The sequence below is a fragment of the Meles meles genome, chromosome 15 (assembly GCF_922984935.1).
Source record: "Meles meles chromosome 15, mMelMel3.1 paternal haplotype, whole genome shotgun sequence".
In the NCBI taxonomy this organism is placed as follows: Eukaryota; Metazoa; Chordata; class Mammalia; order Carnivora; family Mustelidae; genus Meles; species Meles meles.
Window position 1 is genome coordinate 32,564,564 of NC_060080.1, and position 17,024 is coordinate 32,581,587.

Here is a 17,024-nt window from a genome sequence, read left to right on the forward strand (position 1 = left end):
CTTTGGTGGACTGGGGCTGTGAGCACTGTTCCAGAGCCAATACTGCCTCACAGATGCTCAGATTCTAGAAGACAAGGATAATCATAACACCTCTCACCCACGATTTGCAGAGGATTTAATTCAACATTATATATGAAAGTATCATCAAACCTGAATCTGCCCCTTTCAAGTAAGGGAGTATTAGCATCTTTTTCATTGTTTCACTTGACACCTATTTTGACCAAGATCACAACTTTGGTCTTGTGTCTGGCAGAATCTGTCTCCCTGTTGCTGCTGCCAAGGAGTGGCCATAAAATGTTTGCTCTGGTCCCTGGGAGTTACAAGAATGTGTGAGTAAAGCCACACAAACCCACTCCACTGCTAGAAAACAAACCGCATCGTGAATGTGTCGGTTGATGGCGTCTTCTCGACCACAGCCTAGTGCAGCTGCCGCACACCCTCCTTGTCTACTGCTGTTCCCCACGACAAGCTCCCCATCGTACATCCACTTTATTTCCTTATTTTGCCTTATTTGCTATCTCCTTCAGCAGAACGTACACTCCACTTGGGTAGGGTGGCCTGTCTGTTCCACGTGCTGTCGTGAATTAACGATCTCCGGCTTGTGACCATTATGTAAGCGCTCACACATCTACAGCCCAAGGAGACCTGGGAACCACTGGGAATGGTTCATTAAAGTTTATGTTGCTTTTAATGTTTTTAATGTTCCGATTCTGGTATATCAAAGCTCATAAAACAATTTTATTATTTTTAATGTTTTCAACTGGCCTCCCCAGCAGTTTCTTATTCCAGCCAGTTTTGTCCTTTTAGTTTTTCTCTCTGTGAAGATGGAGGATAGCTCCCATCTCAGATACTAATGTTTGATTTCTAGAACAACATAAGCCATAATGAGGGAGTGCTACAGACTGTAACCCCCCCGCCCGGCCCCCAAATTCATATGTTGAAACCTAGTCTCCAATATAATGGTATTAGGAGGTAGGGCCCTTGGGAGATGATTAGGCCATAAAGACAAGGCCCTATGGATGAGATTGGTATCCTTATAAAAAAGATCTCAGAGAGCTCTCTTGCTCACTCCTCCATGTGAGGACACAGTAAGAAGACAGCTCTCTCTGAACCAGGAAGTGGGCTCTTGCCAGACCCCAAATCTGTCAGTGTCTTGACCTTGGATTTGCCCAGCCTCTCAAGCTGTGATCACCACCCACTCACTTTGGCAATGGCAGCCCAGAGGGATGGAGACAGGGGGTTTCCCCCTCCCCTAAGTAGAATTTGCGTGTAAATTCCAAATCTGGTCTCCAAGCAGTTTCCCACCATTTAATGTTCATAAATTTCCCTTATACACTCAATCTCAAGAAACCAAAGTGTGATTATAAACAACACTAATAGCAAAGAGGCACGAAAATCTCACCACCCACTGCTCCCAACAGCACTTCAGAGATCCGTCCCATTGTCCTGTGGCAGACTGGAAAGAAAGGTTTGTGTTCGGAGTCATGGACCATCCACCAGGGATGCTGGCTCCATACTTTACAGTGGAAATCCCTATTTTAAAAATTCTAGTTCTGTTCATTAGCTGCAACAGTAGAGGATGAACCTGTGGAGAATGTTAGAAAGAACCAGGAGAGATGGAGCAGAAGACCTAGGGGGCAGGGGGAGCCCATAACCGTGTTGCTTCCACGTATCTTGGAGAGGGACTTTTCTCTGTCTTTAAAAATCACTCAGACAGTGGACAAGGCTTGACAATCCAGGAAAAAGATGCTTCTTACTATATTTAATTCCCTCAGGTCTCTGACTCCTTGAGTTGGAAAACAACTTCATTTTTGTAGGATTTTCCTAAATAAAGACTCTGCACTTTGCTTGTAGAGGAAGAAACAGAAGGTGATTCTACCGTGCAAATGCTTATTTGTCAGATGTTGTTGAAAAGGGTGTAAAATGATGGGAGTGGTGAAGGGTCTTCACGTCCCCTTATCCCACCTGGGAGTTTCCTGCCTCCTTTGTGACCTTCACTTGGCCACTTCTCCTGCCCTCAGGGAATTTTCCAGACAAAGCCCCGTGATTGGCTATCTGTGAAGTGGAGGCACAAAAAGCCTTTAAATTTATCTCGTCTATTTCCAGAAAGAAAGACACAATGAGGATGGAGAAGAATGCCACGTTTGAAGACATTTGCTTCATCTAGAAAGTCTAAATCAGTCTCTGGAATGTGCAGGTGTGCTACAAATACATTTATATCTCTTTTCATTTTACCCTGGAAGTTCTCCGGTGCTTTGACACAGACCAAGTGGTCCCAGTAGGAAAAGCAAGCACAGGCTGGGCCCTTCTAATTTATAGCATGCAGAAAAAGGCACTCACCAGCACTGACAGTGATGGCTTCAATAAACTGCTCTCGCCAGCTGTTTGTCCCAACCACAAGGGCTAAGTTTGTCTTCTTAATAAGTTTGTCCACGGTACTCTAGAAAGGTTGGAAAGAATAAGATAATAACTGCTGAGTTGGTTAAGGCCATGGGAAGTCTAAGGCCTTGTTGGTTTTGAAACCCCAGAGCTACACACATAGGATGGCGGATGTTAGGCTCAGGACGACAGTATTGACATGAAACACTGTTGCGATTATGCAAACAAGCAGAGTCCTTGCTTGGAGCCCTTCTGAAATAGAAATCTCTCCATAGCAGATAGGAGCCTCCTTCACCTCCTAATGGCCGGGGAAGAACAGCTTCAGTGTTTAGAACAGCAGATGTTGCAAAACCCCATGCCCTTCCCCTTGAATGCTTCCTGGACTTGCTTTTCTGCTGGCTTCATCAGTAGGATGCTGCCTGCAAAGGAATTACTATATGACCCGCCCAGCCTTGCATATCTTCGAATTGCCGCAACTGGCGGAGAGATTATGGAACTAAAAACTGTTATTATTGTACTTTTGTTTGTCAATGAACTGCAGCCAGACAGCAGAGCCCCAGGACTGCTGCTGCATGATCATCAATAAAGAGATATCTCTTTGGCTACTGATTGTTGTCAGCCTGGCAGCTGTTAGAGGATTCACTCTAACTCTGCTTCCGTTGCAGGCAAGAAAAGACGAGATAGGAACAGGTGAATTCATAGGGTTTCAGGCCTATGGCCACTGGCATCACACTGAATTTCCCCATGCTTTACTTTTCTCTTTAGACTTTGTTTTCTCTTTAGACATTTTTTTTTTTTTAGCACTTGGTTTTATACAATTAGCACTCTCTAGCTTTCTAAATGTCAGTTAAGGTAACAACAGGAACAGCCAGACGGTCACAGGAAAACTAAGAAAGCAGGTGCACCCAAAGCACTACCACAAACCATAGCGACTAGAGGGAGAAGGGTCACTTCCGGGGCACAAGGCCGCTCTTCCCAGAGAAACTACCACATGAACTAGTCTACCACACATCCACACTTACTGTCAGAGCATCCTCGATTTCCCACTAATTGCAAAGAGGCAGAAAACACATATTATTTGTCTGAGGTCAAACTCTGTACATGCCTAAATGCAATGGACCCGAACGGACTATGGTTTGGGAAGAGAGCAAGTTATCAGCTCACTGGGAATCAGGAAAATGGGACCCAAGCAGCCTCTACGAGAGGCCAAAGCTCAATCAGAATGTCATGTGGGTTCGTCCAACAAGGGTCGTCTGAACACGGAGATGTTAATAAGCACCGAAGGGCCCATCTCCAACTGGCCCATTCTGTATTTTCAACATCCTTCTTTGCTCTGGGTGGCGACCTTCTGCCCCAAGCCCCTGTCTCGAACTGCTGGTGTCCCTGATAACAGCTCTAGTGTCACTGCTCTTGGCCTCAGTGACTTGAAGCACATGACGGGCATGTCTTTTCTCTCTGGACTCAGGCCCATTTCATTAAGCACTCTGAGTACTTGACTGATGGCAGTTCCAAGTTCTGTGTAGAATGTAACAAGAAATGACCTTGATTTTTCCTAAATGTCATGGAAACATGGACCAGGTCTCCCCAAAGGAGCCCTCTCCATTCTGATGCCAAGGCCGAGAATCCCATCACCTGGCAGATAAACAATGAAAGAGATAAGCTCTTCTAATAATTCAACACACAGGCTTGCCTCAAGAAATCTCTCTAAGGAATGAAGTTTTAAAATAAATGAAAGTTAAAATTTATGTGGATGAAAAACCCAGGGTAGATTATAAACTTTAGTTCCTGCTGACCCTGGAGGACTATGGGATAGCCTGGGCTCTTCCTAGGACTTAGTTTAATTATGTGACCTCTCTTGACCTATGGGAGGAGGGGGGCTGAAGAAGATGAATTTGAAATTCAGATCCCTGAACTTGGACATGTCCATCTATATTCACCTGGAAGTATCCTATAGGCCAATGATCAACTCTCACTGCCCTAGAGCTGGAAATGATCGTTGTAACCTCACCCTCAGCAGTGGGTATTGGGAAAGTCAAGCCCTTGGTCACAACCTGCCCTTAGTCACAACCTAGTAAAGAACCCAGTGGGCAAAGGCAGAGTGGGATATTGTGAGAAATCACCCAGATTTGGGTCTTCAAGCAGTTCTGAGAGTCTTGAAAAAGGTCTTTAAAACAGCTTTGGTCTAGAAAAAAAAATGTCTTAAAAGAATGACATAATATCAAAATTGATATTTGAGGACACCTCAGGGACATGCTCCCAATTTTCCTTTTGTGTTAACAGTAACTACTGATGAACTTCCAGGAGGTGGGATGAAACAGTCTATGGAAGCTATTCTGGGATGGTAAGAACCCTGAACAAGTGAACTTATAGAAAGAGATGGGGGAATTTCAAATGTTCATGTCACTGGAGTTGTTACTAGAGAGAACTCTGGACCCAAGAAAGCTTTGCTGCCTGGGAAACTGTGCCCTGCCATGCCCAACTCAATGCTTCCTCTAGAAAGTTTCTGTGATGGCTCCTCTTAGTCATGGGTGCAAGGAAGGAGAAGGTTGAGGGTTGTCCCATAAGGGAGAGAACACACAATTATTCCCCATGAGAGCCCTGGGAGGTGGGATGGACATGGGTGCAAGCTTGTACCAGGTTCTCTGGTTCCAGGTGAAGAAGGTTCATGAGGAAGAGTGAGGTTGGGTATGTCTGGAGCGACTGGTCCATAGAAACAGACAGTCTGCATCACCTGTACCCTGGGATCACAGGGAACCTGTGTGTGTCTGTATGTGTGCCAGTCTTAGGTGTGCAATGAGGTTCTAGATCGAACAACAACTGCACTCTGATAGCTGGGGTCTGCCTAGAAAACACTGGTCCCAGTCTTATCCCTGCTCCTTTTCTCCATGGGAACGAGTGAAAGAAACAGTGATTTTTCAGCAGCCCGAAGGGGGAAGTTTCATTGCATTTTTATCTTTTAAAAATTCCACTGTAATGACAAAAGACGTCTTTCTTTCTACCTATCTCCTATCAGGCACCTCACTTTGTGGACCAGTTTTAAAAAACAATTAATGGGCCCAGCTAAAGGAAGAGGCCACTGTTTTGAAACATCTCAGATAAAATACTGAGGCTTCCAAGTCCCTGGCCCGCTTCTCTCTTTTGGGATCCTCATTCTGATTTTGCAAAGAGAAGCAGAGTCTGTTTTGGAAAAATAAGTGGGGAAAATACATCTGTCATCTGGGTTTGTGGTTCTGAAAAACCAGAGAATGATGTTCCTTTTCATGTCCCACTACAAAGTCAAGTGTGGCTCTCCTGGGGTCAGATGTCAGGGCTGTGTGGGTGAGGTGGGATGGAAGGTGGGATGGAGAGCACAGGGAGCAGCTAAGATGGGTGGGAAGTTAACTTCAAAATGCTACGCTCACCCTAAGGTCCAACTGCTTGACGTCTGAAAAACGACTTTCATGATCCAGAGAACCAGGAATCCAATTTTATCAACTCAATTGTAAACGCTCTGGTTATAGGCACTGTATACCTTCGATAGGTTGACTGTGCTAATAGGTCCTAGGATCTGAAGAGGAGGACTAACTATAAATGAGAATTTGTCTCAGTGGGCTGGGTGTGTTATAGGGAGAGCTTACCATCCCCTTTCCAGAACAAAATCCTCCTAATTGGCAGCAGTGTGAATGCTCTGTTCTGATGAATTTATTTGCTTCTTTAAATAGAGCCTGGTTCCTTCCACACAGAACAATCTCTTGGAATTCCCGTTTGCTTCCTCCTTGCTATCCCCGCAGACAACATCCTCCCTTTGGGGAACCCCTGACCCTGTGCAGGGACAGATGCCACCCCTGATACAGTTTGGTTTGCAGGACCTCTTGGTTTCCTACCAACTTTCCAATTCTGGTTCTTCTCTGAAAAGCTTCTTAGTTAATAAGCCAATTCTGGAACTTGCTAACATTATGAATAGTCTTGGTTCCAAGATGGGCCTGGCCTCCCCCATGGGCAGTGTTGGCAAGCATACCTTGAATTCATAGGATTCTTCAATGATCACTTCTAGCTTGGTGTGTTCCCCCAGAATGGGACGCCCCATTTCTGCAATGCGCCTCTCCTCTTCCTCTTTGCTGGTCAGTGGTTGCTTGTCATCAAATTCCTCTGTGAAAGGGAAGGGCATGAAAGTTAGCAGTGTGTTCAATCCTCTTTGGAAATCCCTGGATTCTGCTACAAAAAACCAAGAAGGAAGGAAGCCCTGATGGCACACTAAAAGTCCCCTGGGCGAGATCATCAGTCGAGGGGAGAATTGGATTGAGGGTTGGGGCTGGCCACGCAGCACTGTCGTGCACTGTTGACAGCAAGTGGAGAGGGTGAGCCACAACCCAAGCTCAAGCCAAAGTGCAGATCAGGAAAATCACACATAGACGCATGTCACTGAGAAAGTCTCTGCCTACACATCATCTATGTTGAGGACGTCATCTAGCCGTCCCGTGATGCTGGTTCATCTGGCTGTTTGGACACATTCCTTTAGCAGGTCACCCAAGGAGCCACCATGAAAAGTGACACAAGGAATGGAGGACTCTGGCCTCCTCCTCTCCACTTCCTAGAGCCAACAGAAAATCCCCCAGGGCCAAGGAGCTGAGTTGGTGGAAGGGAAATTCTGATGATAGCCAGAGCCTCTGTTGCAAGTTAAGAAGCAAAACATCCATTCCATTTCACTAAGATGTCTGTGCTCTAGTGCTTCCTCTCTCTGGTGGAAAGTTCAAATTTGCTAGGAAGACCTTGACCACGTTCATCTTCAAGTAAACAGGGAGGGCAGAGGTGAGGCCTTTGGGAGTTAATACTACTCACCATGTGAGCATGATTATTTCCAGAACCACCATGTAGCTGACACTGCAGGAGAGGCCAGTGAGTGTTAAGAAAATGTTAATGGACTTGAGAGTCCATTAATGAGGGGAAGCTCACAGTTGGCTCCTCTCTGTGTGAAGGTCATTAGGATAAATCCCAGACTGAAAAGGCCATGCACATGTGAAGGGTAAATGTTGTTCCTATAATCACTCTACCTCCTTATCCTTCAGGCCCAGGATGCTGGAACAAGACAGATTACTTCCCCTTAGAGTCAAGTCAAATGTACTTCATCTCCAAGGAAGTATGGGTGGTATGAAAAGACCTCAGCCCTGATGTCTTTGCTTCTAGAACTTTCCAGGCAAACTGCCTGCAGTAGGACTCTGTTGACTGATGAAAACATGAGAAAGGGAGAGACTTCTAGCCCACTCTTCTTGCATTTTGTATTTAGGCATCAGCTCTGTCCACACCTCCCATCCCCTCCGAAGACATGGTTTCCCTCTGCTAAGGACCCTATGGTAGTGGTTCCATTTGATGCTCTAGCAAATTTTGTAGAGAACTGGTTCCTACGCTAGTTGTGCATGGTTGGGGCCAGGAGCAGATGGGTTAGGAATACTGCTAGCATTTTGTATACCAAGTGTCAAAACCAACCCAAGGCAGAAAGCAGAATGTACCGTATTAATTAATTTGTTCGTATGTACTCAATGGTTTCTTCCTAAAGGAATATTTTAGAATCTGCTTTTCTATCCCCGGTTTTTACAGGACCCCAAAGAAATTAGATGAAGACTAAAAATAAGTCATTTTAGACTGGCCAGAAACAGCTAAAATTTAGCAGATGCAAAGGAGAGGTGCCAGGAAATTAATTTTAACTGTACAAGTAGTAATGTGTTTTATAGTAGGTTCGGGAAGTTATGACCCAAGAGAGGGCAAAGGGTTCCAACTGGTGTCCACAGGATTTGTCCTTGAAATTATGTGTGTGTAGCCATGGAAGTGGGAGGCTGAGGTATGTGATGTCTAAGCCACACAGTGCTCAAATCAATCACGCTGTGATTCTCACGGCTTTCTGATCCTTGAACCCAGGTTAAGGTTATTGGTAGTTTCTTAGCAGCAGGTCACATTTGAGTGTCTTTGTTCAAAACCTTGGCTGAACATGGATGTCTTAGAGACTTACATCAAATGAATTTTTTTTTCTTTCCCCAGAACAACTGGGTTTATTATTTGAATTGCAAAGCCCCCGGGGGAGAATATTTATTATGGCTTCCTTTTCTGTAGTTTACTTACAAACAGTAAGTTGCTTTAAATGGGGCTCAAGGCAATTTGGGTAGAAAACTGGGGAAATTACAAAAGAAAGGGGTTGTGGTAGCATTGTTTAAAGTCCCATTTCACAAAATGAAATTATTTGGAACATGGTGTTAGATAAATGGACGCGGTAATAAATGAAATCAAATCACAGTGATTAAAAAGGTTATTCCTGTTTTAACCACCTCTGAATCCTTCTGATCAGGAAGAAATGCTTAGTTTGGTGCCATCATGTCTGTAACTAGTTCCAGACATATGCTCTATGTGTATAAAGATCCTTTATTCATTGTTCACACGGGAAGTGAGGCATAGAGATGGGACAACTTGTAGTGCAGCAGGGTGAGGGCTGAGGGAACAGGGCGGGAAGCAGCTTGCTCTGCCTACAGGAGGCAGGGAAGGCTTCAGGAAAGAAAAAGTACTTGAAATTGGCATTGAAGCCTTCAGAGAAGCTTGCCAGGGAATGGTGGTGCTAAGGTTGGGTAGGAGGTAGTGTAGTAAGAGGGGGCATTCCACATGGACAGAAATCAAAGCACGAAGGCATAATGTCATGGAGGTGTCAGGGCTGTTTTCACTTAGTAAATGTCACGAGCATTTAAGAGAGAATTACAGGTAATGGAGAGGAGACAACTGGATAAATCCTATTGTTGCTCTACGATGATCCTGATAAATTAGGATCTACAGTGTAGATTTTTGATCCTGGCAAAGAACAGAGCTGGGGCTGTGTTTTAAAAAAGTGTCCTCTCTTTAGATATCTTTTATTAATTGGGGAAGAAGTTTAACACCATTTTCCCCCTTTGGATCATCTTTTATGTTTGTTTCTTTTTTACTTTGTTTTTTGTTGTTGTTGTTGTTGTTTTGTTCTTGTTTTGTTTCCTTTTCACTTTGAATGCTGGATCAAGTGCTGTCCATTTCACTCTGGCCAAGTCAGTTTCACCTCCTTAGTTATGTCTAGGGACCACATGTTGTGGTTTTCATTTTGCTTCTCAGACAGAAAATTCATTCTCTCTCTCTGTCTCTCCTTACAGATACATGTATGCTTTTTTGAATTCACCATATTTAACTGAGAGGTTGATAATCAATCACAGAACATCAGGGGTCTCCACTAACCGGCACAACCTAAAGACCAATGGATAATTCATACCCACTGTTAAAATCCGTATTGACAGGACATAAAACCAGCCCGTAATAAAACCACCAGTAGAGGACCTCCCTTCTTTTCAGTAATTGATTTTGCAAATGACAAATCACAGAAGCTAATAGATACCTGGGTTGTCTGAAAAAGTGGCCGCTTATGCTTTCTGGCTCAGCTACTTTTTGAAGCAGCAGCACTGTGAGAGGTGAAGGGCTCAGAGGGAGAATCCCTATTAGAAAACAGAACAACCCACATGCAGATCTGTAGTCGAGGAGCTACTGTTGCTGTTCTCTCACGTCCTGGCAATCTTTAATCTTAACCAACAATGTCAAATTTGGAAAGGGGTACAAGGCCAGCAGTGGGACAATCGCTCAAGGTTATTTTAATCCTTCGTTCAAATCTGCGCTAACAAGTCTGAGAGTAGAGACCTCTTAACAGTTTTCAGCACCTGACTGACCTCTCTGGTTAGAACCTAAGGAGACTGGTTTATTTATTTCCACTAGGAATATTCTGGAACAAGTCTGCAGGCAGGTCTGGGTATCATGATTATCAAGTAGGGAAGTAGGACATGAGGATGAGGAGTGGAGAAGTGTTTCTACTGCCACAGTCAGTGACGGTGATGGGGATGACTGAGGATTGAATATCCCTGTCGTCATCCAGACTTGGAGATGATGCCCGGCTCTAAGTTTACAGTAGATGTGGGATGGTTGTGGGATCCTCTGGTCACCTTGGCTGTTCCCTCTCGAGAACCCCCACAGATGTACTATCATCCATGCATATGTGGCTAACATATTGCCTGGAGGCCAGAAAGGCAAGTTCTGCAAAGAAATATAACTTGCTTTTAAAGAAACTTCATTATACTTGGAAGGAAAGAGCCATGTGTGAGAAGCCAGATTTGCAAGAAATCTGGAATATTTTGAGACATGAAAGGGAGAGGTCATGGTGTCCAATCTCCTCTGCAGGCCCATGGTGCCCCTCTACCAGGCCTCCCATTCTGCGTGGATAGACTTGTGTTTTGTGGCCGACCCACCATATTTGGAACATCAGAGAAGCCACTGCATTACTTAGCAATGTTCTAGTAGGGACAGAGGCCAGAGTCTGCTACCTCAATGTCTAAAGACTTAAAGAACACTTGAAGATAGTTAACTTCAAGCTAGTAAACTGTGGTTTTCAAGGACCATGATGCAATGAGTACCTGCAATGGTGATTACAGTAGAGGGAATCGGATGTTCTCTAGCATGAACTTTCCGGAAGACAGGTTGGCCTAGCGAAAAGGACAGGCAGAAAGTCAGCAGAATGGATGGTATTGGTTTGTTACCAGAGCTCTGTGGAATTAGTCAGCGAAACATCACACCCAGATGCACACATCACAAGCAGTGTTAGTTTGGGGACTGAGTGGAGAGAGGCCACTCCAGTGGAGGCCACAGAAATGAGCAAATAAATGGGTCAAGTGTGCTATGAGCCAAACCAGGTTATGTGAGCGAACTACACGCTCCTGCAGCTAGGTTCCTGCAGGCATCTGGAGTGGAGTGTCCTTGGCCTTCAAGTTACTGCTTCCGGAGGCCTCATGAAACAATGGAAAGCACTCGGTGTGATGACAGGTAACCTGGTTTTGAAGCCTATGGGTGCCAACGACATAGCCTTGAGCAGGCCACTTACCCAGTTTTCCCACGTGTAAACGGGGATAGCAGCCCCTTCTCCATCCATATTACAGGACTGTTGAGGGTGGAGTAACATAGCATCTGGGAGCATGCTTATTTCCTGAGCATCTGAATGGGGAATGTTTCATACACTGGTAGGCTTTGCAAGGGTATGCCATCATCTCAGCAACTGTTGGCTTACCAAGGCCTAGGGTTTCCATTAAGCTTCTGGTTCAGTTGACTGCCAAATCCACCTGCTCTTGGCTTCTACCAGGGAGCTACCTTCAACATATCTGAAAATCGTGAGGTTGGGACTTGGTGCCAACTCCATCCAATTCTTGCCATCTGAATTTGGGTAGAGCATTTCTCTTCTCTGAGACTCAGTTTCCTCAATTGTAAATGAAGCTAAAGTTGAAGGGGATTTGTTCCTCTGCTGTAGGTACTGGAGTGACTAAAGTGTTTTAAATTTTCATACTTTGGCTTTCTTAAAAAGCCATGTACCTTGGTAAGTCTATTATACGATGAGCATAATATAATTGGGAAAGCAACTTTTAAGGAAGTATATTGACTTTTGATAAATAACTCTATGGCTGTCTGTTTGGGGAATCAGATGGGCCTCTCTTCTTTCCAAATTGAATTAGAATATTTAGTTTTATTAAACAACTCAAATTAATGTGCTCTAGTTTCCCCCTTCTGGGGTCCCCCTCATTTTTCATTTGACTGGAATACACACTGATGGCATTTGTGAAGCATTTGGGCTTTGGATTGCCAAGGGGTTAAAATGCACGTAGGAATAAAGAGATTGAAAGGGAGGAGATGAAAGTGCTGGGGTTAGGACACTCATCAAATGGCTGTGGACTTAAAGTCAGAGGGCCAGGCTCTGAATCCTGGATGGGTGATTTAGGGTGGACTGATCAATCACTTCTGACCTTCATTTCCTCCCTATAAGTGAGAACAATAAAATCTTAACCCATAAGGCTGAAGATTAAATGATATAATGAATATGAAATGCTTCACAAACTCTGATGAGCTATAATGTATAGGGGGTTATCATGTTATATGTGAAAAAGGTAAAGGGACAATGAGATCATAGGTTCCAACAAAGGGCCTTTCAATGAGGCAAGGTCTATGAGCAACACGTAAAGATTTGTAAATTCCAGAATCACCTCCAGTACTTAATGTCCACCACTAATGAAATCTCTGAAATATATTGGGCTGTGGACCAAATGACTTTTTCAATTTCCATATATCCTGCTTCAAATTTAGATTTTCACACTCAGCTGCACAAGACCACATAAAACCTGCAGGCAGAGTCCGAGGGCTAGATTAATTCTTCTCGATTGCCCCAGCATATCAAAGCTGTGACTTCAAAGCCTCAAACTGACTTCAAAGAAAAGTTCTTTCGACTTAGAGCTGCTTTTCACTGTGTAGACCCCAGTTCTAGAACCTTCCCCAGGGCATCTATAGAGAGTGGATCCCAGGCATTCTGACCTGGATGGGGAGAAGAAGGTTGATATACACTGAGAATAACAGGCCAAGGTAGAGATTCCCAGAGAGCTTCTGGAACATTGTCTTGTTCTAACTGTATCAATTTCAAGGGTTGGGAAGAGGTGGTAACAATAGAAAAACTATTATATCAAATTGAAGCCATAAGAAAGAACTTAATGAAATAAGTACATGAAATGATAGAATTCTTTGGAAGAAGGGATTATGTTCTCTTGAAGGCAAGATGTGTCCAAGGCAGGAAATGCTGGGCATTACCGGACAGATATTCTAGAACATGATAGGAACAATTTCTGAGAAAAGAAAACTAGGATTCTGTTATTACCTAGATACTTAAAAGGGAAGATGCTTCAAGTGATAATATGGAAGAAAGGCCATCTAAGCAAAATCCTGACATATTCAATAAGAAAAACAGGAAAATATCTAAATATATCAGTGCATTTTAACAAGGCATTCTATAGCCCAAGATTTTTGGTGAAAATCTCATTATCAGGCTGCATAAGGCTGAAGGTGCTGTTAGAGACTACAATATTTCCACAACAGTTGGCTTTCTTCTTTCTAATTATTTCAGAAGCCATGAAGGCTGCCTTCCCCAATTTCCACAGCCCTCAAATCTCACAAAGTTATCCAACTTATTGGGTGACAGGAACAGTGTATTTCCAAGACTCCAGTGAGTTCAAATGAGGGGTTGAGAAAAAGAAGATAAATTTCTAAAAAATAAATGGAAATTCCTGTATTGGATTCAAAAATAGCATCTTCAGCAGCGCACTGTCAGGGAGACTTGACCTGGGAGAGCTTTGGATGGCTCAGATTTTAAAAATCCTCTATGAGGACGTGTCCTGTTTAACATTTTATCCTTTGCAATTTCTGTGTCTCTGAGAGTCTGTGGAGCGTTCCGTCATCAGATGCCATGTCTGGAGAGAAGCAGTGAGGAGCCAAGATCCCCTGTGAAACTGCTCATTTTCAGAAGGTTCTACTTTGGACAGAATCAAGTTGGAACCACCTGATCGCAAGTTTACAAGAACAGTGATTTAATTAACCTCCAACTCCCCTACTACAGGATTGAGCAAAATTGGAATTTTGAGGAATATTTCCTTCTTCAAATGTTTTGGTTCAGCTGACTGCAGAAAAAATAATGACAGTAGTGTTATCTGGCAAATGCCAGATATTGGCAAATGCCGTGGCCAGTAGGATGCCCTTGGAGACATCTTCAACCTGCAGTTTCACACACATCGCACCGACCACTTGATATTTCTCTCTCTCTTTCTCTCTCTCTCTAAATCTGCCTAGATGATTCCGAAAGGGTGGGGGGAATATACTTGGAGTCAAAAGGGAGGATACCAAAAGGAGACCCCTTCTTCCTTCTGTACATAGGAAAATAGCTTTAGAATTGTGTTAAGTAATGTGATCAACACAGGCTGGACGGCAGTAGGAATGTAAGAGTTTTAAACTCTTTGAGTGGCACTTTGGGTCCTTATAGAGCACTGTGTAATGCACTTCTAGGGGTCATGTTAACAACACTCAAACTGAAGTCCTCAAAGAGGGGCTCAGACTGATGTGGGAAGGGACTGCTCTGCCCTCCCTCTGCTCACAGGGCATCATGTAGCATTAGGAGCCGGAGCCTGGTCCTGGATGTCCATTCCCATGTGTCCTGGAGGCCAGCAATTGTCTTATCTAATCTGGTACCCTGCAGCATCTGGCAGAATGTACGGCACACCATCAGTGCTATGTGAACATTTTTCATATCAACCAGTATCAAAATGTGAACAGTTACAGGTTCTCCATACGAATTTGCTTGTACATCACCACAACACACACATTGTTAATGTGCACAATGTTAAGTGTGTACACTCAGCAAGAGCACACCATGTGCCACAGCTAAACGTTAACACAGGTTACATAAAATGTGGTTTGGGTTGGATTTTCCAGGGTGTTTGGGGGAAAATGAAGAATATTTTAAAAAAAAAATCTGTCTTACCATACAGGTATTTCCCTTCATTCAAAGCAAATAAAAATGAGAAACAATTTTTAAAAATGTAAATAACATATGGCGAAGACAGCAAAAAAAAAAAAATTCAATGTCATTAGCTTTAAAAATTCATACCTGTTATTGTGAAGCCACCTAAAAAAGAAAAAAAGAATAAATGTTACAATTTATTTAATTTATAGTCTAAATAACAAATACCAGTGATATCGGACTGCCTGGCCACCCATCCAAGATACAACAACTTGCCAAATTATATTTACAATTAAGAAAAATCTGAAAACATCCATTCACGATTTAATTACTACTTATTCTTTTAAGATTATGGGACTTAGTGCACAAATTTAATTCTCATGCATACCTAAACAATCACTGGTCTTTCAAGAAATTGTACTAAACTAAAAATGGAATATTAACTGTCTAACCTACACAAAAATGAGGCCAATGGTCCTAGACAACAGTCTTGCCAGTCAATCAATAGATAAAAAATCAGAAAGCTACTGTATCACCTGACATTCATGGAAAATCACCTAGAGAAATGGAAAGGAAATGGAAGAAGTGAAATGCTTACCAAGCTCATTCAATAACAGGGCTGTGAAGGAAACAGACAAAGACAACACAGAATAAGAGACCAGATGAATAATGAAAGTAAGAGGAATATCAGCAGAAAGAAATCCAGGCAGATCTGCTTCCAGTGGGTAGGAAGCCACCGCTAACGTGGGTGCTTCCCAGGGAAATGCGGCACGGGGAATCTTTTCCAATAAACAATCCCAACACGAATTTTTTGCAAATGTGTGTGACTGATTAGATATGGATACAATTCCCCTTAGCTGTTATTTCTTGGCATTTAATGAAACATTCTACTGACTATTCTTATATAATATAGCTATCTAGTTTACCAAAGAGAGCAGAAACTTTTTATGAAGTTATTGTTAACTTCATTTGAGTAAGTCTTCCTCAGTAAATACTCCCCAGGAGCTATGAAGTCACTGAAGTCCACTGAATTCTTTTTCTTTCTTTCTTTCTTTTTTTTAATTCCACTGAATTCCTAAATGATGCAGAATTTCAGGTGTTATACCTTTCATTCAATGAAAACAGATGAAACATCTTAGGAAATTCCAATCTGGCTGCCCTTCCTGAAGAAGATTTTGGCCCAAGGTAAAGCTCTCCCTGAAGGTTCTATTTGTATGGTATTTCTTGGCCATTGAAGGGACGCTTATGTTTTTTAAATTCTCAAAACATGAGTGCCAGGAATTAGCATTTATTTGTGTGTCCTTCTCTATGACTTCTGTATGTTATAACTGGGCAATCGTAGTATTTCTTGTGGGAACTGACAAGGCAGGTGGTGGGGAGGGGGCATCGTATCCATAATCTGATTTCCAGGTTATGTGCTTTAAACTCAGACTATACCGCAGCACTTTATTTTGGTGGAAGCTCCCTAGCTAAACATATTATATAAATTTCTTTAGGAGCAGTGGGGAATGCTACAATTATGTTTTCAGCCCCATTTCGCTGCTAACGGCTAGTGGCATTAGAGGATACTTTCTAAAACAAGTCAGTAATTTTATTTATAGTGACAAGAATCCACTTGGAGGGTGTGAAACTAGATAGTGCTATCAAGGAATTTTAATTTGCTTTTACATGCGGGCATATTTTACTAAAACGACAATTGAAAGAGCTGTATCCAAGATGCTCTTCCTTTAGATAGAAGACAGTATTTTGGAGGAATACATTTAGAAGTAAGTGCTTTTTTCCCTGTATGTTAATGAGGCATTTTGATCCCATCTTTGTAAGAAATCAGCTCTGTTTTCTAGTGTCTTTTCCTTCTGCCTACTGCCTATGAAGCATATTAAATAGGCCACATTAAAATGGGTCCCCAGTGCTCCATTCTCCATCATTCTAAATGGTTCCTGGTACCATTTGGGACATGACTAGGTCAGGGACACACACTTTTTTCCCTTTCTTTTTTCTGATAGACTCTGAAGTCAGTCACTGAGTTCTTACAAATGTGAGATTAAATTCCTCCAAATGTTGGGTCTATATAGGAATTAGTCCTATATATTTGATATTTTTCTTTATGTGTAAAAGTATAAATTTCTTATGAAGTGGTCCATTTGATCATCTTCTATGCCAGTCATCAATTGTTTGGTTGCAATGAGTTATAGCTATTAATGTGTAGTAAGCTCATTTTACATGTATAACTACACAGTCCCTTTAAAATGGCCACTATTAGAGGATAATTGCAGGAAGCCCTGGTAATAATCCAGAATAAAAA

General features: G+C 42.8%; 1 protein-coding gene across 9 annotated transcripts in view; it reads right to left on the reverse strand.

Moving 5' to 3' along the window:
- Positions 1-17,024, reverse strand: part of SLC8A1 (solute carrier family 8 member A1) — a 329,486-nt gene that overhangs the window by 48,573 nt on the left and 263,889 nt on the right. For 2 of the 9 annotated variants that reach the window (XM_045979201.1, XM_045979209.1), the window contains 5 exons: positions 14,870-14,887; positions 14,744-14,758; positions 10,818-10,886; positions 6,377-6,507; positions 2,341-2,440 (listed from right to left, as the gene is read on the reverse strand). In XM_045979201.1, the coding sequence (XP_045835157.1) occupies positions 2,341-2,440; positions 6,377-6,507; positions 10,818-10,886; positions 14,744-14,758; positions 14,870-14,887 (333 nt within the window). Of the gene's footprint in view, positions 1-2,340; positions 2,441-6,376; positions 6,508-10,817; positions 10,887-14,743; positions 14,759-14,869; positions 14,888-15,320; positions 15,342-17,024 lie in introns of all 9 variants that reach the window. The other 7 variants (XM_045979204.1, XM_045979203.1, XM_045979207.1 and 4 more) reach the window with 5 other exon arrangements.